This window comes from Parus major, chromosome 5 (genome assembly GCF_001522545.3).
Source record: "Parus major isolate Abel chromosome 5, Parus_major1.1, whole genome shotgun sequence".
Lineage (NCBI taxonomy): Eukaryota > Metazoa > Chordata > Aves > Passeriformes > Paridae > Parus > Parus major.
The window spans coordinates 41219464-41246366 of NC_031774.1; the positions used below are offsets into that span (position 1 = coordinate 41219464).

General features: G+C 42.8%; 1 protein-coding gene across 14 annotated transcripts in view; it reads left to right on the forward strand.

The window, feature by feature from the left end:
• Positions 1-26903, forward strand: part of NRXN3 (neurexin 3) — a 964547-nt gene that overhangs the window by 582675 nt on the left and 354969 nt on the right. Inside the window, exon 1 of one of the 14 annotated variants that reach the window (XM_015631172.3) lies at positions 25717-26677. The exons of 12 other annotated variants lie outside the window; for them this stretch is intronic. In XM_015631172.3, the coding sequence (XP_015486658.1) occupies positions 26434-26677 (244 nt within the window). In that variant the 5' untranslated portion in view covers positions 25717-26433. Of the gene's footprint in view, positions 1-25716; positions 26678-26903 lie in introns of those variants that run through there. One more of the 14 variants, XM_015631170.3, reaches the window with a different exon arrangement.

Sequence of the window (26903 nt, forward strand, 5' to 3'; positions counted from 1 at the left end):
GCAAATAGTAACCCCTTTGACTCATTTATGATCTTATTACCACCAAATGCCTCTTCGGCTTCCTGTCATTTTAACTAAGCCTCCTTCTGATCCTATTAAACACCAGGGGGAAATTCCTCAGCTGGTGTCAGTTGTCACAGCTCCATTGACTTCAATTATTTCTCTTTGCACAAGGTATTTCATCCAAAGCACTTCAAGTATTTGAGAGATGCTGGCCAATTAAGCACCACCTCTATAGGAGGTGCAGAGTCATACCATTTTTAGAGAAACTTAGAAAAGAAAGGTTAATCAACTTACCCAAGGTCAGGAGGAAAGCACAGCAGAGATAAGAAAATGCATCAAGAGTTGCTCTCCTAACTCGGGACATCACCTTGGTCAGGTTTTGCTCTCTGTGTATCAGGATGGATCTGAAACCACTGTTCCAAACTCTGCCTTTTTCATGTTTTTACTGGTATGAGACAGAGCAGGGACTTTCTTCCTTTTCATGCTCTCATACCCTTTCAGCTTTTATCATTCTCATTTTATTTGAGGTGTCGTAGGAAGAGAATTATGGAGACTATGCATATAAAGGCCAATTCTTCAGCTGATATAAATTAGAAGGATTTCCCAAAGGCAATGGGAATACAGACCTGAGGATCTGGTCCCAAGGGCTTATTTCTGACAGAGTATGGCTATAAGATACCTAGGGATTTTCAGCCTCCAGTCACTTATGCAGGGGCTTTCTGGAGCTGCAAGAAGCTAAACTGCCTACTGGTGATTGCTTTTTCAGTCTATTGCAATCCAGGACTTTATCAGCATATGTGGAAATGATTCTCAGTAAGCTGGTTTGTGCCCTTATGCCTGCTAAAATCCAAAATGGCTGCATCAAATGGTGATACTTAGAATAGACCCAAGTGGAAATACTTCAAATATTTCACAGTAACTCTGCTGTTTCTAAGATGGGATTTTTTTTTCCCTGTGTAGCGAGTGTTTGTGCAACTTCAGCATTTTATTCTGTAAATTTAGATTCTCTTTAAGGGAAACTAGTGACTGCTGTGATAGTGGAGTTAAATTTATAAATAGCCAGCAGACGAACATGAGGAGAGGCAATGAATAACTCACAGATGGAAGAGTTCGAGATCAGTTGTGACATAATGGCAGAGCAGCAGTGCAGAGCTGAGGAGCAATGCTCAGCTGGGTCAGCACTCAAACAGAATCCACAAGTGCAGTTCTTAATTATACACATGTAATTTTAAGTCCAAAACAACTTGTTGTTTGGTTCTTAAATTAAAAAAAAAAAAATAAAACCAACCAAAACTACCAGCCCTCACTCTGTAGAATTTGTAGTTTTGATGCAGTACTCATAGCATACAGCTAGGAAATAATGTTATTAGGTTTTTTTGTTTTGAAAAGCTGCAAACAAGTTGAAGAAGAAAGCCTATCAGAGCTATAAGAAACTAACTGTATTTACAAACTTATGATCTTAATGTCCTGAAGCAGCTTTAAATAGTGTACTGTCTTTGGACACTGAGTTAAGCCTAGTTTATACCAATATTGCAGCTATTTTTTATTTAGGTAAAGAATGACTGAATGTGCTATGTTTTCATACTTGGGAGGAAGATAACTTGGATTGAAGTAAGTAAAACAGATGTGCTTGTACATACATTTAAGTAAATGCTGGTCAGAGAGAAGCCAAGTCTAAGAATTCACAGAAGCACTGAGGGGAGGTCTGAGGTGTGTGAAGAGGAAGGTGAGGGGAGGATGAGGCAGCTCAGAAACTTGGATTGTTTACCTGTGTACTTCCCTTCATACATGTGTACTTCAGCATTAAGAACTACTACCTTCAAAAAAACCCACTGCCTCAAACCAAGAACACTCTTTTTTCATAATAATGCTAAGGTTTAACATTACCTTGGGCTAGGCTTTCCTGACCTTTTCACCAAACATACCTCAATATGAAAACAGTCATAACTCCTACATCTGTAAAAAGCAGAAGGCTCCAACCTTCAACTCCAGCCTGGAAAAACTACTTTTTTTTACTTCTCCTGTGTAGGAAACATGCTCCCTAGCAATAGGAAAGGGAAATGCACACCTTTTAGGTCAGTAGCTACATATGAACTATGTGTTTGGTCTTCAGGAGAACCTATATCGGGCATATGCTCCCTCTTGGAAATTTCTGTCACCTATGCTCTCCCATTCTATCATAGCACAGATTTTTTAATATTGCCATGGGGAACAGAGGTCTTGACTGGTAGGAGAAGGGAAACTGGTGTTGTGCCAGAAACTTAACACAGGAGAAATCTGGAAATTGTCCTATATGCTTGATAAAAAAACTCCAAAAACTCTCTTGGAAAATGTTGCTTGACTATTTGGAGGTGCTGACTCTTCAAGAAGGTAATGGTGTACCATGGAAAAAGAGAAGTCCCTATCCTCCAGAAAGTGTGCACAAGATGGCTTCAGACATTCCCTGTTTACCCCCACTGACCGTCTAACAGTGCTGGCATCCCTCCTAAGGGGTATAGAGCTAAAAGCAAATACACATTATAAAGTGCCAGAATACTTTATTGTTAGGTGTAAAACCTCTTTCTGTTGACAAGTGCAAGTAGTCTTTACTGTTCTCAGTTAACAGGGCCCTAGGGATTTCCTGTTCATTGAAGAATAAAAAAGCAGGAGAAAACATTTATGTACAAGTTAATACTTTTTGCTAGAGCTTGCACAATTTAGCACAGACCTGCTACAGAACACTAAAAGACCATTTTCTTTTACATGACATTTTAGAAGTCCAAAAGCTCTCCTTTTGCAACAGTATCTCAAAGACTTAGAACCATTTGGTCAATCTGAGTCCATAGGAACACATGAAATGGATAAATGCTGTGTGAATAGACTGAATCCTATATCACAAGCCTGGTGGGGTTTGGGGAACACAAAAATAAAACCTTTTGGACTAAATAAAGCCAGAGCAATATGACTTCCTCTGCCTCTGCTTTTATTTTATAGTCAATGCCCCAGAGTTAAGTCCCATATTCATTCTTGGAAATTCCCATATGGGACCTGACAGTCTTCCCATCCTCGGGACTGTGAGAGTCAAAACCTTGCTAGTATTACAGTTATGGACTCATACAGAGGTAACTCCCTCAAGGATTGTTTCCAGAAAATACCACTTCTCCCCTTCTACCTTTTGGGAACAGAAAAGGCACCAAGGCTTGGATGGTTTGCTGGGGGCTGCTGTCTTTAAATTACTGGCCTCCACTACCTTTTTTTTAGAAACTGAAAGATGCACCCCCAACAGTATTTCTCTACGAACATAGCCTACACAGTTCAGGGTTTTTTTTTCTGGCAAGGCTCTGCTAGAAAGGCTATAGCTGAGGGAGGAACCTTTTCCTTCTCCTAAAAGAGTTCTTTTCATCCTTCGTACTACTGCTGCAGTGCTGTTTCAGGTATATCTAGCTATGCTTCAGGATGTCCCTCGAGATCCTTGCACAGACAGCTTACAGTGATTGATGCTGTGATGGCCTCTCCAAAACCATTGTCTCTTGCACGACTGTCTACCCAGCAGGGTTTTTCCTGGTCATGGGTTGTTCCCTGGTAGATAGGAGTATGCTGTCCATCTTGCTCCTGTTTCAAGTGCTGTTATCAACATGTCATACCTCAACTATGTGACAAAGCTTCTGAAAAAACACACAGTATAGAGAAGCAAGAGGACATGGCAGGCATCATTCCACATGAACTGGGGGTATACAGCAGAGGCACTCTTTATAAGAGTCACTCTCAGAGGAAATCCCTGGATCTCTCTGTTCAGGTAATATTTCTTCGGCCAGGGACAGGGAATGGTATTGGAAATGTGTGTCACCTGCCTGGTTCACTTCTGACTTTCATGTAATACACACATATAGTTCTCATTACCACTTTTTCCAGCACTAAAGAAATGTTAAAATGTTTAAAAGCCATCATGTTGTTATAATTTTTGATGACAGCATTAAGCAGCATATTAAACCATTCTCTTTGGTGTACAGTTCATACCTCTTTGCCTGAAAGTGCATTTCTTATTAAAATGTCTCAGATCCACGTATTGTGAAATAATATTCACTGAAACTCCCCCTCTTTATTTATGTATTTAAAAGAAGTTGGTAAGGGATTTGGGGAAACAGATGAATTTACTGCCTGGCAATAATGTAATATCATAAAAGGTTCAGTACTTATTACAAGAGTTATTTTTGAAGAGTTTTAAGGCATTTCATTAAATTGGGTTTGAAATGAGCACTGTTCCAGATGGACTAAAAACTATCTGAATATCCCCAGGAGAACATTGAGTTGGACAGTAGAGTTGGAGAATACTTTAGAAAAGTTTGGGCTGTAGGGTTTCCTTTTGCTTCCAATTAAAACAGAGAAGATCTACAGAACCAGTAGTTTTGATTACCTCAATTTTAAATGACTTGGAACAGTTTAAAAAATTATTGCAGATGGTGCCAATCTCTCTTTTCCTGAAACTCAGCTTCCTGTAAAGGTTCTCAGTTCAACATACGAATATTGAGGTACCTAACACCAAACTACAGCAACAAATCAGTCTGGCTGAACATCTGCAGTATTAATGTGGAAAGGGGTTAAATAATAGTCATCAGTTCTGTTGTCAAACTGGGAGGAACTGCAAGCCCCAGAGGAAAGAAAAGACAATATGAAAAATTATCTGTGTTGGTGAATTTGCCAGAAGAGTTACTTGCAAAACTTATATAAACAAGCTTAGATCTTGTGCCAGTGTGGGGCACAGGTAACTCATTAGATGTACTGGGGAAAAGCACTGTCATTCTTGGTACAATTGTACCTGAAACTAGAGTTTTTCTTCAGAAAACCAATCTTGTCTACCTTTGCAGAGGCAGGCAGGAGGTGAATAATTCACCCAGCCAGAGCCATATAGGGTTAACTTCTTGTTTGGGCACCTCCCTGCACAGGCTCCAGCAGTGCCCAAAGAGCTGCCTGCTCAGGGCATCATGGGTTTACTCCCTGATTATTTTTTCCCTGTGTCATCTGGCCCTTATCAGGCATGTGTGAAGTACAGCAAATTGTTCAATACTTCTTTTTTCTTTTTTTTTTTTCCCCCATTCTATTTCCTTCTTTTAAAAATAATTTCTTTTTATTTAATTTAAAAATATAACAAAATAATATTTTGGACTCTAATGGTCTAAATTTCTAGGATGTAGGTGACAGTCTCTCCATCCCATTAGCTTCTTTATTCTTCTTTCTTTTGCTTGCTGTTCTTGTTCGGTACTGAAAATGTAATCAAAGTCACTGGTGCCCCAGTGGACCTCTACTTGTTGATTAAAGTTGGATAAACTAGACAAATTCTGGTGGGAATGGGAGGCATTTATGATGACTACCTGACATTTTTCTCTGCCCTTTTTTATGTACTTGTCACCGTATTTTCCCACATCAATCTCATAAAACATTCCTTTGCTCGTGCTTGAAATATTGATATTATCCTACAGCAAAGATAAAAGCACATCACAGAGCAATATGGCTTGGTGATAGAATTATCTGCAATACACAGAAATCTCTACTGATGTTTAGGGCTGGCATGGTATTAAACACATTACTTTTGCTGACAGACATTTTCATTTCCTTGCATCATGCAGGTAGGGGAATTTGAAGGAAATCTAGTTTTCAGTTCTAGATTTGTTCAATAAAAAATGTAAAACAGAAATGCCGATGGATATGGTAGCATCTCTTTAAATCAAAAGGAACTCACTGAAAGTTTAAGTAAGTTTTAGAGAAGGCTATATGTTTTTATGTGTGTATATATATTTTTGTATATCTGTATTTACAAACCTATCTATCTCTATATAAATATTTATATAAGCTGTTCCCTGTTTAACAAATCTGAAGGGACTGGGGACAATCCAAAGTCAAGGAGTTAAAAATTAGTGTAAATGGACCTTGTGATCCTTTGATTATGGTCTTTGTGCAACAATGTTTGGTAACATCTTTACTCATTATTTCCCCTATATGCCTTTCACCCATGCTGTGCACAGAAGAAAAAGGAGCTTCTGGCCCTTGGGATCTGTTCTCAAATTGATGGCCTTGCACATAAGGTGCTACTTTGATTTTTCTGAAGCTGTCTGTGTAGTGAATGAAGAAGATTCTTACAAGGGAGGGATACCTCTTTAGCAAAGCATTGATTAAGGGATGTCTCATTCTTCCATCCCTCCTTCTTCCCTAGAGTCACAGTATGATGCTGGAGAAGTTACTAAGATAATTTTTTTCTTCAGATCACCTCTGAATTACACATTTCTTGTGTTCTGATCCCTTACTTGAGATCCTAGAGCTTGGATGGAAACAGTATTGAGCCCTTAAAAGCAGGAATGAAGTCAGCACTAGCTATGCTTCAAATGTGGTAAGGTTCCATGGGGTGCTAAGCACTCTGTGTATGCAGAATTTGCAATCAGAGACTGCACATTCAATAGTAGTGGACATTTTGATTCAATTTCCCTATTCCTGAACTCAGCATTTGGAAAATGAGCCTATCACCTGAGAAAGGTGTTGTCCAAAGTAATTAGTTTTTGCAAAACAGTCCAATGCTTTGCTGAGTGGCGCCGCAGAAAAGCCCATGTGGAAATAAATTACTCTTCAGAGCAGGATTAGTAATGTGCAGAAGGGCCACAAATGGAGCAATGAAGAAAATGCATAGGATCAAGTAACAGCACCTTCACCATGCATTATTCTTCTTGTGCAAGGAGTGAAGGAAAGGTCATGTCCAAACACAGTAGCGTGTGATTGTGTCATTAGAGGCTGTGTAGAAACACACAGCCGCACCCCACTCCCACCAGTGGTGTGTTTTGTCCCTCACTGCCTCAGCTTGGCTCTCTGTTGAGTAATTAATGCTTCCTTTCTATGTACTTTCTGGCAGTAATTCCTTTGGAATAGTTTGGTACCATACATTTTATAAATATAGAGTATTCCTATGTAGTACACAATTTCTTTGCATAGCTGTGGATTTTGGAACAGGATTTTTGTATGTTTTCAGGGTTATGCACTCGATGTAGAATAAAACCAAGTGTCCTGCTACTGTGCTGAATAGCCCCAGAGCTGCTCAGAGTGCACTGGCATTTTTGTACACCACTGGGAGATGTGGGGAGATCAGGTCCTCTGCAGTCTAGGAGGCAGCAGCTTTGGAGCAGGAGAATGGAGTCTCCTCCCCTGCTACATAGCTGGTATTTTGCATGAGTCTGACATAAATTATTAAATGGCAGACCCTAATTTTCCTCTAACTGATGAGGGATTTACAAAAATTTGAAAAGTTGGCTGACTATAAGAAAATATTTGTTTGTGACAGTGTTTATGGCTGCAATGAAATTTATTAATAGGCCGAATTAGCGAGCACACAGAAAATGAGATGTCAGGGGTATTGCATAATCTTGTCTGGCCATTTCCCCAGGACAAGTAGAATTTTACCTAAATGCCCAGCACAACTGACCAAAAAAAAATTGCTGATCCCATATATTTCTTAGCAGTAGGCCTCCTCATTGCTAGCAGGATGCAAATTATATTTTCTGTGTGACTTACTGTAAATGTGTAGCCCTTGCTTTGAGGGCATCGTGGAGGTGAATTATATGTGGGCTCCTGGGATCACACTGGCCAGGGGCTCATGTAGCTGCTTTTGCAAGGGAACTGCTGAGGTTAAGCTACTTAGTTTTTTGTAATTTATTCTGACCAGCTAGATATGACCTCAACTTTTCTCTCAGGTCTAAGCATTGACCGAAAAGCACCCCAACATTTCTCGCTCATCGGAAGGTCAGGCATATTTGAGCTGGTTAATTCCTAGAAGATGATAAAATACATATTATTTTGCACAGCTTCTTTTAGAGCAAGTATCAAAGGAAGGCCTGTTATCACCATTTCCAGCTAGACTGCAACCTCCTGTCTTTTGAGGTTTGTGGGAGAAACAGTTATTTTTCTCAAGAAGCACTGAACCAGTGTAAAAGCTTTTAATCCTATCCAAAAAGAACAAGCCAGTTTATCTCCTGCTATCCCCTTGAATGTGCCAGCCATTAAGCTATATATGAATATCTACATAAAAGCAAACCCTGCAAGCAAAGGCTGACCCTGGGCAGTGGAGTTCCTTTGCCTTTTATGTTATTGCTTGATGGTGGTAGTGTTCAGGTCAATGCTATCGAGCGCATTTCTTCGCGTGGAAATTTACATCGTGTGTGGGGCTTTGGGCAATGGTGTAGGGCATCATATATGGCTGTAAGCTGTGCCAAACCCCTGTGCACACACATCATTTTCAAGGCAGCAGGAATCCTCATTCTTTTTGCCAGGCTTTAGCTGTGGGAACTTGGATGAGCCTTCCCCCTCGGAGCTCCCGTTAGCCTGCTGCACAGGGAATATTCAGCACTCCTTGCAGCCGTCCTGCAGCTGCCTGGCAGAGCACCAAGCTTGCAAGAGGGCACAAGAGAAAGCATAACCCTGTTTAAAACTACTCAAAGTCATCAGGAGACTCTGGTATTGCAGAAGGGGAGAGGTAACATTGCTTCATAGTTGATCCTTATGCAAATAAGGTGCCAGCCAACGATAATGAAAAAGGAACTTTCCTGAAATTGAGAAATTCTCTAGTCAGCAAGGTGAAGAAATGGGGCAATGCATGTGCTACTCTTGCTCCTTGTCCCAGTGCAGCCCATGAAACAGGGAGACAAGGAAGGAGAACAGAAAAGGAAAATAGGCAGGTGGCCACAGGATAAGGGAGGCCAACGAAATAAGTCAGATTTCTGTGGAGATGATTATTTTTAGGAAAGGCAAGGCAAGGAAGAGCAATGTTGCCCACCCAAGTTTAAGCTATATGAGGAGGCTAGTAACTAGCACTGGGGCCACAAAAACAACTCCACTTTAGGCTTTCATGTTCTCAATCCAAAGGCAAATAAATGTATATTTAAGTGATCACAGCAATTAACCACTGCTCCAATGTAGCAACATCGTTACATCTACCTAACAAACACCTGGTATGCCTCTGCAGAACAGTGATTTTGAAATGTTCACTGATCAAGAATTCTGTTGTTTTTTAAGTGTGAGATGTTTTTTATTGCTAGTGCATAATTTAATTTGAGACCACTGGTGGCTGATATGTATCTTAAAATCTGAGCTCCTGCAGGCATATAGTGTCATTGTGTCTGCTCATTTAATTTTTATGAAAGGAAATTTTTTATTTACTACAGATGGAAGCATGAAAACAGCCTCCCGCTCCCCAGTTTTCCTCTCCCTGTACCCAAATACAAAAGGAAAAGGCAAATAAAAAAACCAGTACTATATTAAAAAAAAAAAAAAAAAAAGAGTTAAAAACTCCTCTTGTTGCACCTGAGGGGCCAGCTCTGAGATTTAGATTTCAGAGGATGGTAGTTTTACAAGTTGAGCTTCTGGATTCTACATGGAATGGAAAGGGCCACATTTCTTCTTGGGAAAGAGCAGGCTGTGGCAAATGATGAAATAGTAAAATTACTTCTGTGAGACTTCATTTTTCCAGTGCTGAATGTGTCTCTTGATTTGGGTGTTGGAAGGAGGCTGAGAATGGGGTAGGTTGCCGTGAAATCCCATGCATAGGTGGCTTGCAGAGGGTTCCTTTGCAGAGTATCCAAGCTTACCCTTCTGTGATGTCAGGTGTCCTAAATTCGGTGTCTGTCTCTGCTCTTATGGGTTAAATTGAAGCATTCCTGTAGGTTATATGTGTCTTCTGTGTTCTTGTGATGTAGTTGTAATGCAATAACTTGAAGAATAAGTTTCCTGTTTAAATGCCATTGCATTTTGGCACCACAAATCTCAGCTGAAAGTGGTGCAGGATACTATAATGCATTAACAGAGCCCTGCTCCTGCTGCTGCAAAGTTGCATCATTTTGCAGCATGCTTTGTTGAACAGGCTATAGGATGTGATAATTTCTTTGAGCCTTGTGTTTGGCTACAGAGCCAAATGGGATGTTTCTCCTGAGATCGTTCTGGTAAGACCAGAAATGCAGTCAGAGCTTTTTAACCAAGAACATCAAGAAATGAGCCAGACTGAGGAGATAGGAGTGACCTTCGGGACGATGAAGTGACCTCGGTTGGTTGTACTAAAAGAGAAGTAGCTGATTCATTAAGGCCACTAAGCACAGCTCTCTGCAGTTCTTCCTAATTCTCCAGTTTGTAGACTAACCAGTGCTGTCTGCCCTCATCTGCTCCCTCATCACAGCTCCCATGACCACTGACCACCCATCCTTCTCAGCGTGCTATATCTACCAGTCATATCTAGATGTGCAGCAGTGTGGAAGCTTGAGCTGTTCCCACCCATCCCTATTTGATGAACTTGTCCCAGCTGCCCTGTCTGTGCCAGGACCAGTGTTTTGCCTCAGCACTGCCTTTTCCATGTGTCCTGGTTTAGGGAATCAACCCAGGACACCATGGTGCTGCTGCAGTTGCTGGGGTCAGAGTTCTTGGGGGTTAGTCACTGTTCATGTCCATGCTGACAAAAAAGAGCCAAAGCAACAAATATGCTCCAAAAGCATTAAAAAAAACCAAAGAGGGAGCATGTATGTTCTGTCACAGAAGAGCCTTTTATGTCTGCTCATGCTCTTGTTAGAAAAGTTTTTAACTTTGTATTTACCTGTGTAAATAGGTGCCACGTGTTCACCCTTTTTCCTGGTTTCCATGGGCAAAGGTGTACCCTTGCACTATTGGTAAATGATGCTCCAGGAGAGCACTGAAAGCTCTGCTGTGGGTCCCTACAGCTGGCTGACGCTTGGAATGGGGAAAGGCAGTGGCCTGAGAGAGCGTGCCTTTTTTAATTGAAAAGATAAAGAAAAAAGAGCAATCTATTTTAGATGTGGGAGAGAAAAACATTTGGAAAGCTTTTCACTTAACAAGGCTCCTCTGTGACATTTAGGCGCATTTATACAAGTTAAAAAAGAATTTGGCACCTTCCCACCTCACTTATCAGGCTTGGAAGAGAACAAGCAACCAAAAAGACAGGATTACTTGATATGTTGCTTTGTTTTATTCACATGGAGTGTTGTGCCTGTTGTTTTTGGCTGAGTACTATTAGAGCCCACAAAGGGCCTTGACACGGGAGTCATATTCAGTCAGGTTCAGGGCTTGTTTTCTAATGAGGAAGGATAATTATCGTGCCAATCTCTGATCACTTTTTACAAGGCGCATCTAATCTGAGGGAAGATAGGAGCATCTTTTGTCTCATACAGACTTGAGAGAGGGCTAGCAGGTGTAGCAGAGTAATCACTCTGAAGGATTTGTTCATTATTTCCCAGAAAGAGGGGAAAATCTTTGTGTCACTGTCACTCCTGTCTTCCCTGCTCTTGAGTTCAACTTGTGCAGTTTGATCATGGTGGCCCCACTTCTCCAAGCACTTTTACTCAAAAACACTCTTGACAAGCATTTATTACTGGATTTGACAGCCAAGTAGTGGCCCTACCCTTCCCCCTTTCTCTTAGAAAATTGGCAGTGTGTTTTGATGGGAAGCTGATAATGTGCAGTGTGCTCTGAGGCCCCTTCTCCCTTGGCTGTAGAGCTGCATGGCCATGGTTGTATGCTTGCATACATTTATATACATCATAAATAATCTCCATAGGTGTGCATGCTGCCTCTCTGGGTTTATATCATAAGTGTGTCTTTTCTTGGAAAACACTCAGATGCCCATTCCAGGGGAGTACATAATGAGAATATACCCTGTGAGATGCTTACTTTTATAGAACTCAGTGCACTCATGTTTACAAATTTATGGCTTCTGATTTTATGGCAACTCTTAGACTACAGGGCCAACTGTAACTTTGAGAACTGTCTTGAAAATTCTGTGGTGTCTTAGTTAACTTCTTAGTTATAAAAGAAATTCATGGAATTCCTGGTTTTGCATGCTTCTTCATAACATAGATTATCTCCCTGATCTTGTTTACCCGTTGGTCCCACAGTCACACCAGAGGGCCAGCCACTAGTTTGGGAATAAATGGCTGTGGACAGCACTATATAAATTGATTTTGCCTCAGGGAAAAAGGCAAACAGAACTAGGTTGTGAAATACCGCAATTTTAGTGAATTGAACCTTTTAGGACAAGGTTTTTGGATTCTCGAGCAACTTGGTCAGACACAGAAGCTTGGAAACAGCTCCAGCAAAGTCTTTAAAGTATAATTTCAATAATTTTGGTCAATTAATTTATTTTGTCTTTCACTTTGTAGTCAGTTCTTTCATAGCATCTCAGTGGTTTTTGTTTCCAGCATGACATAGATTTCTGCAGTGGGGGATCACTTTTAATGTGAAGACAACTGGAAGGACAGTTGTGCTTCAGGTGCTGGGGAAGTGGGTTTTGCATGTTACCTGGATTACTCCAAGAGCAGTAATGGAAAAGTTGTCAGGATTCACTTGCTGGCTTTAGCTGTGAGCATTCCCAACTCATTGCAGCAGAAAGAGAGTACAGATCTCACAAACTTGCCGTTTTATACCTGCAGCCTATGTTGTTTTACAGTTGGTTCAAGATCTCTTTCTTGTATACTCTTAGGTTAAGACCTAAGTATATCTTGGTCCCATAGGAATCTGAAGGCAGGAACTGAAAAGGCAGGTTTTTTTGGATTGTAGCAAGGTCCAGCAATGTGGAAGAGAAACACCCTGACCTTTTTTGATTCATTCACACCATTCCCTGCAGCATGAATTTCTCTAAACACAGGATGAAACAGTAAAATTGCACTATTGGCTCTAAGGGGAAAAAACTGTGAGTAAATCTGAATGATCCAAATCCCAGTGTCCAGCTGCTGAAACAACTGTTAAAACAGGTGTGTCTAATTTTAGCTTTTCAAACAGCTGGGCAAAGTTTTGGCTGTGTTTCAGTACCTTTTGCTTAAAGAGAAGGCAGGTGGCTCTGAACAAGCCACTATTGAATTAAAGAGACCTATTAATATTAGTGAGTCAACTTAATTCTCTCAACCTGCTAACAGGAGCAGTTTGGAAGGGGTTAGAGAAGAATGAAAGGGTACCTTGAATAAGCCAAAAGGGAAAGGTATGTGTGTTCTAGCAACAGCAGTTTAATCAGTTTAGGAGCATCTGTGCTACCCATCACTTTGCTGGCTGTTTGAATTTCTTTTGCCTGGGTGACCTGAGGCATCTATGTGCTCGCTGTATTTCTTGAATGGAAACATACCCCACTGAAGTAAAGATTACATGTGAACATGAATAGATTGGCATGTGTGCATGAGAGAATGTTAAAAAAGCCAACAACAACCCTGCTCTGAGTAATCTGGGATTTTTGTTGCAAAATCAAGCATTCAGAATTGAGGCAAGCTGGAAATCCATTTTCCCCTTTCTGCATTTCTTTCAGTCTTTTAATCAGGTAAGGATCAGGATCGTGTTCTTGTAGACTCCCTATTTGTTTGTGAGCCAGAAAGAATCAATAAGTGAAACATATTTGTATAGACTGAAAATTCTGTAGTTTGTGAAACCTCTGTTTTGGTTGTTACAAATTTTTTCTGTTGAATAATAAAGACAAAATCGGGGTTTTGTAATTAAAGAATCCAATGCTTGACTTGTTTCCTTAGCTCAGCAGCGGGGTTCCAGACTGATACATTGTTCCTAAGCAGCAGTGAGCATGTTACAGACATGAGGGCAGAAATAATGGATTGTTATCAGTGTATACATTTATACTGGTTTCTTTATGTCCCTGGGAGGAGCAGCTGTGAAAGCTGGTCACTGTATGCAGTGGACTGTGAATCCCTCTCAGAAAAAAAAAAAACTCGTTGGAAAGAAGGAGGGGGAAGAGAGAAGATATTTTAAGAATGAGGCATTTTGTCATGTTCTTTAGCAGCATCTGATTGTGCCAAGGAGGGTATAGCTCCTCCAGATGTCAGCTATTTAGAGAGACACACACCAGAAGTTCTGTGGACAACAAATGATTGAATCCCACACAGGATGCTCTTCTTGGCAAGAGAAGAAATGGGAGTGAGTGGGTGAGCCTGTGTGTGTTACTGTGCAGGATGGGATGGGCAATTACAAATATGGGAGATAAGGAGAAAAATGAAGATGGATGGAGGTAAAAATACCTGCTAAATGCCAGCTCTCCCACTTGGATGGAGTAGGATTTTTGCCTGGTTGTCTCAGTGCTTTGTCTTGTGTGATTTTAACCCTATTTTACCATGATTTATGTAACCTAAGCTGTGATAAGCTCTGTATAAACATCTGGATATGTATTATTTTCAGCCTGTAACTAGCAGCCTGAGAAAACCCAATAACGAGAGTGATTTGCTGCAATACAGCTTGCTGGGGAAAAAAAACCACAAACAAACTGAGCACAAATTATTAGATCATCCTTTGTTGAAGGCAGAAGTTTTCCACAGCTTTATTCCTTTATATGAAAATTTTGTTAAAAGTATTTTAAAGCTCAGCAGTCTTTCTAGGGATGGGTCAAAGGGTTTCAAAGAACCCAGAGATAATTAGACAGCTTGGGGCTTCCCTCAGAGGCCACCCATTTCCCTGACAGAAGTTGTATAGACAGAAACATGCTGTTCTACTGGTTTTGAAATTTATGTTTGTGTAATATTTTCTTCTTTCCTCAAACTTCATTAGATAATTGATTTCTTTTTTCTGTGTATTCTTCATTCAGTGTTTGGCTCTGATACAGAATCAGTGTTTGCAGTGGGGAAAATTGCATCCTACCTTTGGGGTCTAGCTGGTCTAGGTCCTGTGGCAAGTGCTAGATGAAATCTCCCATTTCTAGTGGAGAATAATGCTTGATCAAAGGGAATAGAATTTCTCACCTTTGAAGAATTCCTTCTGGATCATTCCATTCTGTAAAAGTGTGGAAATGTAGTGTTATTTCAGTCTGTTCTTCTGGGGAAGTCATGCTTCCACAATCACTCTGTTTGGCCATCACGCCTTGGGCTGCCTGGCCAGCAGCCACCACATTTGACAGGAGCATTAAAGCCCCAGAGACACTGAATTCTTCCAAAACCTGTTCCTCATCCCTGCTGAGGTGTAAGGGCTGGCCCACCAGCTGGTAGGCTTGTAACTCTGAACTTGCATCAACACAGACCGCCTCTTCCTTGGCCAAAGCAAGACATGAGAAGGAAAAGAAGTGAAAGGTGTTACAGTGGGGTAAGGAAGTAGGACAAAAATCAGAGCAGATCAGAGGAGGGAGTGTGAGAGAACGCAGGGGGAACCAAAGGTCATGTGGTGACATTGTGGTGAATAGGGGAGGGCTCACATGGCACGAGAAAGGGGAATTATAAAGCCTCATTTCCTAATCATTTATTTCTGTAGTTCTGCTTGTAGAACAATAGCCAGGAATATCAGATGCCCTTGTTTTATCTGCCTGCTGCTACATTTCTGATGATAACACCTAGTGTAGGGGCTGGTAGTGGGTAAGTAGTGTCTCAGTGCAAGAAAATGTGTTATACAGAGCACCTGTATATCTGCTTATTCTGTTGATCACATACTGCTTTCTGTCTCTTCAGGGGTTTTTTTTGGTAGCTCGGGCTGTCATAAAATAGCTACCTTCAGATTTCTGTGCAGGAGGAGATCAGAATGCAGAGATAAAGACAGCAACAAAATGATTCACAGTTTAGTCATTCTGAAGACCACTCACATTTCTTTCACCCTCACAGTACCCACCATACTTCTGCCAGTACTCTGGACGAGTCAGTGGCAGACTGTGTGTTGCCATCCTGAGTGCTCACTTTAGGTGACTACTATAAAGGCAAAGGGGGGTGAAACGTGGCATCTAACTAAAACTATGCAGACCTAATTATAATTTAAGGGGTTACTTAAGGAATATATTGGTCCAGGGTGCAGATGGCTTTTGTACAATCAATTCAAAGTTCAGATGGAAGAAATAAAGAAGTGTGGTTCTTCAAGTGAGTTCCCTCTACAGGTTATTCCAGGCATTTTGTTATTTTCCCTTTTTTGTTGTTTCTTCTGGAACTGTCCTGGGCTGATGGTGTGGGGAAGAGATAAAAAGGCTAGAGAGGAGAAAGCAAAACAGAAACGTGTGCAAGAATATGTGTTTGTATGCATGTAAATATCTGCATATCTGCATTCCTATTTTTAGTATTTCCCTTGGCACTTTACAATGAGTAGCTTTACACTTACAATGGCACACACAGTGAGTAGGATTTTTTGTTGGTTCTATCCAATAGACAGTACATCCATGTTGGTAGCAGTTCATGCCTTAACTGTTGTATACAGCCTATTGTGGAGGGAGTTTGCTACTCCTTCCCTTTGTTTCCATGTCCAAATTTTCATAGCTGCCTGGTGCTTAAAGCCCTTCTGCTCCTGATGACTGTACTTGCTCTGGTGGTGTTTGCAGCTCCAGTGGGATTTTGTTGCTGCAGGGTGCTTTCCCTCCCACTCTGCTCAAAGATTAAATTGCTGGGCAAAGGGAAGTGTTCAGTTTGAGGAAGTTGGCTTTCTGCATCCATGTGAATACTACGAACACTCTGAATTACATGTGAGTTGGAGGATATGACAAGTCAAGGAAACTGCTGGTGCCTCAGGAGACCTGCAGTTCTGGGGGAGCTTGTGTAGGTGGGGTTTGAGACCCTGGGGAGTGACAGGAGAGGGAGGTACTTCACGAGGAAAGAGATGTTTTTAAAGCAGTTCATGCTCCTTATTCTCGCTATTGTGCTTTTGTTGAACTTCTTTGCTAGAGACCAAGTACCCCAAGTAAGGTCCCTGATCAGTTGCTGCAAATGGTGCTAGAGTGTATTTTGCTTCCATCTGTTTGATTTGTTTGTGTGGGTGCATTGCATGCCTTGAAGCCATGGCTTGTCCTTGGTAGAACTACATATATCAGCAGAGAGCAGGTATGATGCTGTATAACTACTCATCTCAGCATAATACTGCAGTGACCTAAGCTGCACTTTCTGGAAGATGCAAAACCTTTTAAAAATCTCAGTGCAAAAGGCCTAAGAGCCAGTGGAGCAGGGTTTAGTAGTATTTTTCATGTTACAGAATATATAACTGGGAGTAACTACCAGGGTGCTCTTATGAGCTCTCCTTCAGTGCAAGAGGGGCAAACACCTTACAAGAAATGTAAACAGGAGTATCATCAATAAGATACATGAAATAATTGTTCTTACGTATGCAGTGCTCATAAGACTTTACCTGATGGATTGCATCCAGTCTGGGACATTGCACTTCAAGAAAAATGTAGATACTTTGAAAAAGTCTCTAGGAAGCTAACAGTAATGAGCAGAGTCTAAACCCCATAGATTTATAAGGAACAATAGAGCAAAAGTCCTTATCTAGGGAGGAGGGATGTAGCAGAAGTCTTCAAATAAGTACATAGTGTCTGTAAAGAGGAAGGAAATAATCTTTCTTGTATGATAGAGAAGAAATAATACCTGAATATTGTGACTGAAAATGTGTGTGTATATGTATGTTGGGGAATTACAGATTGCTAGGAAGGGAATGTGTAGAACATAAGTAAATCAGACCAGTCTTAAACTTTAAACCAAAACTTTACTGAACTCATTGAGTAGCAACACACTTTATGTTAATGGATAATTCTCAAATATTATCATTAATTATTGCTTTATGTGCAAAACTACAGAGCTGTTATTCTTTAACATTTATGTTCTAAATCAACTGTGACTACAGTGCCACAGAGCTGATTCTCTACACTTAGTACTGACAGCTACAGTCCTTGGTGGTTTAAGCTGCAGAAGAAGTGAGAAGTAGAGAAGGATAAGAGAAGTTGGAAGTGATGCTGGCTTGTCATCTTCCATACCCAATTACCCTTTACATAGTTGGTTCTTTAAAGCTATTTTGATGTCCCAAAAATGGGATCTTCATCTGCCAACAGTGCTGCTTCTCTTGTTCTTTTTTCCCCAGACATGCTTCTTGTGTTAGCAGGACGCCTGTCTGTTTCCATCCCTCATGCTTATCTTGTCCTTTGTTGCAACTTTTTGTTGCCTGGATGCCTCCTATGAGCAGATAACTATGTCTTGTTTGCTTGTTTGGTGGTCATGACGCTCACATACTTAGTAAGATGCTTATACCATTAGAGTGTTGCAATATATTATATACTGCTATTAGTTACAATATTTTAGTATGTTTATATCTGGGCAGAAGGAAATCTAATATTAATTATATCCCGCTTAATGCATTTGTAATTGGTGTCACAGGTGACTTCTTTGACTATGGCAGATTTGTGAGAAGGAGGGAAAAAAGAAAACCAACAACCCTTGATAAAGTTGAACACTGGTATATATTGATTCCAGAGAATTGATTCTTCATCATTACACTCTGGACATCACCAAGAGTGTTGTAGGTGAAGTTTATACTAGTGGAGACAGGGATAATTTAGCCTCCTAAGGCTGCCTTATGTCTGTCTAGTCTATTATGAGCCTAGTTACTTGAAGGGAAAAAGTTAATTTCTACTGTGATTGAGAGCAACTGGACTATACTGTGTAGCACCCTGTGCAGGCCATGTAGCACAGGCACCACATGTAAAAACAGCTGTCCCTTTGGGCACAGAGAAGGCCATCTAACAGCTTATTGTTTGTTATACCTTAGCCAGTAACTAATTCAACACAGACCATGCAGAATGGGCTCTTTCAGGGTTAAAAGCACAAGAGTTCTTCCCCACAGAGTCTTCTTTTGTCCTTCAAATTTTTAGCTTTGGCTGCTCTGACCTTCTTTTTCTTTTCATCTCCTGCACACTGACAAGGTATACATCTTAGGAAATTACACCTACCAGCAGCTCCCACGCAAGGAGGCTCGGCCGCTGGAATCAGTTGGCTCTTTGTCAGCTGGTGAGACACTCATGTCATTGAAAGGTTTCCCCCCTATATCTTTCATTGCTTTTAATTCTTTTATTTTGGTGGCTGGGTGACCACAGCAAACACCAGTCACCTGGAAGTTATTGCTGTGAGTTGAACAGGAGATTACAGGCAAAAGCCAGGCAAAGATGATAGATGGAAGAGAGAAGAGAAGCAGAGGGGAGCCTGTGCACAGTGCGTATTAGAGAACTCGCTTTTCATTAGTACAGAAGTCAGTTTAAAGGAGCAAAAGCAACAGTTTTTCCAGCTTTTCCTTTCTGTGTCAGACAAGATTTCTTTGAGTGCAAAAGGAAAAATAAGTCTTCTTTCTGCTTTCATGGGTAAAATTAAAATAGTTCCCTATTTATCTCAGCAGGGATTTTAGCTCCATCTATTCTCTGTCTTTCTACTTCAGCCTTTCAGGTGCTATTTAAATTTTAGAACTTGGAACTTATAAAAATAATTTCCCAGCTGTTCCACACTAAGAATTCGTGACATAGATGTTAGTTCTGCAGTGCTAATATTTGCCTTAGTTTGTAAGGCACTGGGCTTGCAGATCTTCCAGATCTAAATCTAAATCTGCAGAACAGATACAGACAAAATTACAGTGGGCAACACATCTGTGATCTGCTGGTTCATTGAACCTCTTGCTGCTGTGAGAGTCACTGAAGCAGTGTGTTATCCCAGGCAGTGTGTTATCCCAGGCAGGGCTCAACACCTAGGCTGGAAACAGGCTGTTCCCCTTCACCTTAGACTTGCCAACACTGATTCCAAACATAAGGAGAAGAAGGTACACATATCTTTTTGTTTCCATAAACATAGTAGCTACATGCATCCATAGTATCAGTTGCTAGGAGTTAGGCTGGAGATGAATTTTGCTCAACATAAAATCAGTCTATTTGTGGATCTGTAAGAGGAAGCTGTTGTGAATGATGGAAATCAGTTCTACAGGTCACTACCTTTTTATACTGGTGTACTTAGTGAAACATAGGTAGTAGAAGTGTGAATTATGTGAATGGAACATCAGAAAATTAAATTGTTGGACTCTTTTTCTTCGTTAGTGATTCAATAATTATCTAAGGTCAAGCAGTGGGCAACTCCGATTTTTCCAAACTAGGCCAGTCTTTTAGTTTCCCTTAATCTTTCTGAGCCTGAACAAACCTTTGATAAAAAGTCACATTGCCAAAAGTGATACAAGAAGTCCAAGCAGGTTCTGTTTCTCTGCCTGACAAGCTTGGAGCAGCTGCCATTGAGCCCAGCTTCTACTGAGAGTAAAAGAGATAGATGCAGTTCCAACCTTCCTGGAGGAAAAAAGCTCTGCAGCCACAGAAGATCAGTTTTCTCTTGTGAGATGAGAGTCTGCCTGTCAGCACATGGCTGAAGGCTGGACTAGAGCCTGCTTAGCCCACTCTGATAAAGTACCCTGGAGGCAGGGACTAAAGTGTTGGTGAGACAGTAGGGGAGATGGCTGGTACTTGATTAACAGAACCTCCTTATGATGATTGAAATAAACTAAACTTGGGCATCCTTCAATTATATCCATTCATAATTCCCATTCATAATTGCTGATCTGGTAGAGGTCTGAGGTGTGGGAAGGATTTTGTCCTAATTTTTGAGGCAGCTTTAGGAGAAAGGATGCTTGCTGGTGTCTTGTGCAGGTGGTCAGGGGTATCTCTGCAGCACATTCTGTGAGGGAGAATTCCAAGAACTCCCCTTCTCAAGGCTGAAAGCATGGACCAGACATTCATGTGTCAAGGCACTGTTGCCAGTGTCTAGTCTCTTAGTGACAGTGCCTAGTCTCTTAGGTTCGGAGACTAGCAGACTTTGGCCAAAAAAGGTACTGTTTGCTCATAAAGCTGTTCTGACATATGTTGGCTCGTGCCTTTCCAGCAAGTCTATAATCTCTCCAGGGAAGGGACTCTCAGCTTGTGTTAGTTTGCATAGTGCTGAGTACAGTGGATCATCCTTTATACATTATCCAGCAAACAGGGGCAATTTTAACATGTTATTGTCAGTCTGCGTTAGCAAATCCTGACATTGCCTCTTTCCCAATTATAGTTGCTTAATGCATATCAAAAAGAGCTATGTTGCTGTGTTTGTGTGCCCATGCACTTGTTCTTCCTTGTTTCCACCAACATAGAACTCTAGGTGTGTCAGAAAGTCTGAACTTTACAAGATTTTTGGCCCTTAAATTGGATGTTTGATAGAACTGAATTTATGTCTCAGTGGTTACCATTGCTTTTGGCTAACTTACTGCTAGTACAGACTAACTGGTTGTAATCAACTTGCATTTTTCTTTTCACAAATGAACACCAAGGGTCAGATTTCCCTTCACTTATGTCAGTCTACTGGCTCTGTTGAGTTTATTTACCCTGACATAAAGGAGAACAAAACTAGGCTCTAAAGCTTCTATATTAGTTGCTTTTGGCAATCTGTGGTCCCTTGGAGCTGAGCAGAAAAGAGAATACCTGCTCTGTGTTACTGGTAACATGTAAGGCCTCAACTTTTGTGGTAACTGGACTTACTGGTTGTTAAAGGAAAGCACAGAAGACCTGAGAAAAGGTTGCTCTCTTTTTTTTCTCCAGATACAAAATAAAACTGAGAACTGCAGAGACAGCAGCAACTCGGTTATACACAAAAAAAATACTGCACACAAGAAAAGGTACTGCATAACAGCAGCTGTGTGCGTAGGTTTCAGCCCTGTCCTGGAGCAACCCTCCCCTTTCGCTCTGGATGAGCAAACACTGATAATTCTTTGGTGCTGCTGGGTCCTGCCTCTTGAGGCTGCCTGCAGAGAGACAGTGATGACAAGGACAGTGGGGCACCAGGGACTAGTCTCAGAGCAGTTAATTCTGCCAGCAGTGCTGAGGAACTTACCAGATTTTTGGTCACTGCTGTTGTCAGCAGAATTTGAAATAGCTTGCTAAAGACAAAGGTGTCTATATGCTGGTCCTAAGCTCTCTGCAGCATGCAATTCCCTCTGGTTTGTTTTATTTAAAACTGTATTTTAACATCGTAAATATGACATGTTTTCACCCTTCTTGATTTTGGAAAAGTACATTAAAAAAATAAAGGAACTGTTTTGAACCTTGATAGAAGCAGTTCAATCTGGGAAAAACTTCTGGGTGACAGGCTGTTCTAGCTGACCTTATTCTCTTAAACTTATTATATAGCAAAGTACTGACTAAATCTGTACCTTGTTAGCTTCTGCTGGGTGGAGGCAAAGCTGTCCTTTCTCTGGCAGACACCCTGTATTGATAAATGCTAATTGAGTTTCCCCATTAGATCCAGTGTAAAAGATATGTGATTTTACAGCATCACTGATGTTTCAGTTCTGACTGCAGCAAAGTAATTAACAGCTAAGATTTAATAGGAAGCATAGAGAAAGTTGTACTTGCTCTTTTAAATAAAGTGGACTACAAACTCTTCCTGGGCCTGAAGATGACTGGGTCTCTTTCTGGGATTCTAAAACTCAGAAACAATTGCTTTATTATTTCTCATTTCTGCAGATTGTAGTGGCCCTCTGCTCTTTTAGTAAAAGAAACAGCTATGTAGGAAATAAGACTTTTCTCATATCTGTAGGGAGCAACATATCATGGAAACCATTATCTTTTAAGGGATCCATCTTGGTTCTGAAGATACAAGAGCATTTAGAAAGACTCTGTGTTTACCCAGATTAAATAAACTAATGTGACTACAACAAAGCCAGCCTCTACTGAAGTAAATCTAGTGGGAATAATGTTGAAACGTCACTTCTGACTATAAACTTCCCCTTGCCTCCCAAGAGGAAAACTGCAATTGAAATCTGCCCTCTTCCTGCAGTGGTGCTGCTAAATAAATGAGTCACCTGTGAACGACAGGGCAGTAAATACATCCACTGACATCTCATAAAGCAAGGCAGACTGAAGTTCCAGTACTTTACGGTGTCACCAGAATCCTATGATGTATTTATAGCTAGCTTCACAGGTTTTTCCTTTTTTCATTATTTATTTTTATGGTGTACTCCTAGAGTTTGGTTTTCTTGGCCCTTCTCATTTTTGCCTAAGGCAGTTTACTCACTGGTTTCCAGCAAAGGAAGGTTGATAGGCAGAATGTAGAGCAAATCCCCATCAGAGGGGCAATACACAGCCACTCTATTTCTCCTGATCATGAGCTGTCCAGGCATTTTCTGTCTCTGGCCAGGGCAGTCTGAAATGATGCTCACCTTTGTATGTCCTACCAGCACCTGAGCTGGTACCTCTGCATGTGGGGAAGGATTGGTGGCAGATTAAATGAGGAAAAGGATCAGTGATTTGTTTTGGAGCTTGGTAATTTATTGTCTGTTTAAGGCTCTGCCTCCCACAGCAACTCAAGAATTAGGTGGCCAGCATGAACAGGGGGTTGAGTATGGAGAAGAGGATGTGATCTGTCAGACTGTTAAAGGGGAATTAAAAGCTGAGGGATGCTACCACAGTTTAGTCAAAGAAACAACTTCTTTTCTCTTTTAGTAACAGGGCAAATAATTGCAGGACAGAGGCAAGGAGTGTATCCATGCAGTTTCCCTGCTCTTATCTCTAGAACTGCACTTTCTAAAACATATATATTTTCCATACAAAGTAATGAATTTTCCACCACTTCCTCCTAGAAAAGCAGCATTAGGTCCTCAATATTTAAACCTGTAGCACCCTTAGCCCTTTTTTAATGTGTGATACATTCTGTCCTTTTTGTAATGCTGTAGCCAGAGAAAACAGAAAGTGAAATTATGGGCGGTAGATCTTTTTTACATTGCTTATAATTATCTGGGTCTGAAACTCATTCAGGTTTTCTTTATTTTACAGATCAGCTACTCAGTGATGTGTATTTAATACATGTCCTTCCCCCCTTCCCCTAAATCAGGCTCCCTACAGCTTAACTACCCAATAAATTTTTCAGAGTACCTTGTCTGTGGACTGGGTGAAAATTAGGACTTCTGTGACAAGGGATTCAAGGGTGCTAACTCATGGGTCAGCAGCCTTTCAAGGCTATATTCCCCCCTTCCCCCAGGTAGTTAGAAGCAGGGAGCTTCTTCCCCGCAAAGACAGCATCCTTCTGGGAATCCCAGCACATATATGGCAGCAACTTCAGTTTCCTCAACAAAACTCAGGGACAGGAAAAGTTGTTTTGCACAGATAAAAGTGCTCTGTGCCCTCTGTATGGCACTGCAAACTTGCTGTCCAAGAGGCATCTGCACTGCAGGTCACTCAGTCCTGTCTCCACCTGTGTGCCCCATTGTCAGGAAAGCTGACATTCATGCTTTAAGGCTAGGAAATGACCACCAAATCAGTCAATTAGTTTACAGTAATGGTACATACTGCTTGGGATGGGGAATCTCAGTGTCTGCTCAGTTCCCATATCTATCAGTCAGTCACATGATTAAGCCTCTGTTTCCTTATCTACAGAATGGCAAAGTAATACCAAAAGCTGTTGAAAGACTTCATTAATAAAATATTTTAAAACACTCTGAGATTCTTAGGTGGCAGATGTTAGATAAAGGTGAAGATAATATTCTTGCCTTTCACAATCACTGATTAAACCCAGCAAAACAGCAAAGCGTTTTTGGCTGCTTTAGCCCTTGATTTAGATCACTTATACTGTAAGTTTCTAGAAAACAAATTACAAGCATATCAGGCTCAACTAAAAATATAAGGCGTGCAACTCAGGTTGATCATTACAAGTTACTGACATGCTGTACCAAATTGAGATGCAATGAAAACACTGCACCTCGGCGTTAGGGAAATGCCCGAGTCGAACAGCGGGTTTCAGAGGCGCATGCGTGCACACCTACAAACACGGGTCTAGAGGGGAAAACAAGAAAACTTACAGTCATAAACAATTTATTGGTTCGTATGAATAAATGAAAGGGAAGGAGGCAGTGCAGTGCAAGGTGAGTCTGGGGACTGTCTGGCTCCTTTTCTGAAGCTCCTTATTGACTCCCCGAGTGATCCTGTGTAAGTCACTTCTTCACTCCCGGCGCTTGCCTTCCCCGGTGTGGCTGGGGATTTTTGCCACGCAAATGGATAGGCAGTAAATTACTAGGTAATGCTACTGTATTTGCTTATTAATTTACGGGCTGCAAACTCCGGCTGCTTTCCTCACTCTCCGAGGATTGAATGCAGATACACGTGTTTGAACTACGCCCATAGTTGCAGGAGCATTAAAAACCAAAAAATAAAAAAATCTGTAAGAGCCATAGGGAGTTTTAAAGAGCGCGGTAATTCCTGGTTCTTCCTTTGCTCCCGAGCAGCTGCGGCCGCAGGACAAGCCCTGGGACGGGGCGGTGCGGGGGGACAGCGTTACTTGAGCGCATCCATCCCCGTGCCGCGGCCGAGGGCCCGCCGTGCCGGCTCCCCGGGGCACGGCGGCACGGCAGGAGCTCCGGTCGCGCACGGCAGGAGGTTCTGTCCCGCACGGGCGGAGCTCCGGTCGCGCACGGCAGGAGGTTCTGTCCCGCACGGGCGGAGCTCCGGTCGCGCACGGAAGGAGGTTCTGTCCCGCACGGCAGGAGCTCCGGTCGCGCACGGAAGGAGGTTCTGTCCCGCACGGACGGAGCTCCGGTCCCGCACTCTGGGCGGGGCGGGGGCGGTTCGCCAGGGCCCGCTCGGGGCAGGCGGCGGCTGCCGGGCTCCGGCTCCGGGGTTCCGCGAGCCGGGTGTTCCCGGGGGCCGCGGGGCCGGGGGCGCGCGGGCCCGCACGAGCGCATGAATGGCGGGGGCGGGGCCTCGGCCTGGCCCCGCCTCCCCCCGGAGCCAGCCGGTCCCGCTGCGCAGCGCTGCGCCGCCCCCATTGGCTCGCCGGCGCCGGGACATTTGCATGCGGCTCGCCCATTGGCGGAGGCGCTGCCCCGGCCGCCCCGGCTGCGCTTCACCTGCGCCGCCGAGTTGGCCGCACTTGGCGCCGGCCGCCCGCAGCCAGCCCCGGCTCCGCTCGCTCCGCGCCCGGACCGCGCCGCCCGCCCCGGCTGCTCCAACGCGCCCGCCCGCCCGCCAGCCCGCCCGGGAAGAAGAGCTGGTGATGCTCTCGACGGCTGTGCAGGGTTAATCGGCTTGAGCCCTCGGTCGCCTGGACTCGGTGGAAGAAGGATAATAATCTAGATCGCTGTGTGTGTGTGTGCGCGTGTGCGTGTCGTAGCAGTTCTGCATTGCAACACTTGCTAGTGGAAAAGCAAGAGAAATCCCCTGGAATTGGGATAAAATATATATATATATATCAAAAATTTACCTGGGGTCCCTGGCTTATTTCTTCTTTTTCGTTTTTAATAGTCCTTCTCAGCAAAGTGAAAGACAGGGATCGCAGGCAGGGAAAAGTCCTCAAGGACCCCGTGATCCTGGAGGAACCTGAACAGGACCCTCGTGCGGACATGTGCGGCTTTCCTGCGCACTCCTGGAGGTTCGGTACGGCCGCGGGGTTCCTGCCACAGTAGATCCAGCCCTGGGAAACGGCGCGTCTTATTCGTCTCTGTGTGGTTACTAACCTTCCCCCATCCCTCCCCTTCCCTGCTAGCACTCTCTCTCTCGCACACACAGTCTCTTTTCTTCTTGAGCACACACGCACACCCCTAGAGCCTCGGAAGCGACTCTCCTTTCTGCTAGCATGGGTCCCCTGGCATCATGAACGTTATTCTCTCTCCCTGGCTGGAATTCAGACTGCCCGTCTGTAGGTGTCTTGTGCCTTGACCATGCACCTGAGAATAGACCCCAGCATTTGCCCGGGACGCCGCCCCGCCTGGACCCTGTGGATGTGCTCCCTCTTTTGGGGATGTATCGTCAGCTCTGTGTGGAGTTCCTCTAACGTGGCTTCTTCTGCCTCCTCTTCCTCGTCTGTTTCTCAGGCTCAGTATGAGCATCACTTCCACGGCAGCAAGCACCACTCTGTGCCTATCTCTATCTACCGCTCCCCTGTCTCCCTCCGAGGAGGACACGGTGGGTTCCCACTCTTGTTTCTTTCTAACCTTTTTGCAGAGCAGCTGGAGCAGCAGAGGGGGAGCAGGGACGATGGCTGTGTCTCCGGGGGAGGGGGGTCCTCCCTGCCCCTCAGATTTCCGCCGTTAGCTCCCCTCCCCGTTAACCCTCCACTCGTCCCCTGCCGCCTCCCGGAGCAGAGCCTGGGGCTGAGGACGCAGCGCTTGGAGAGCCAAGTTCCCCGGCC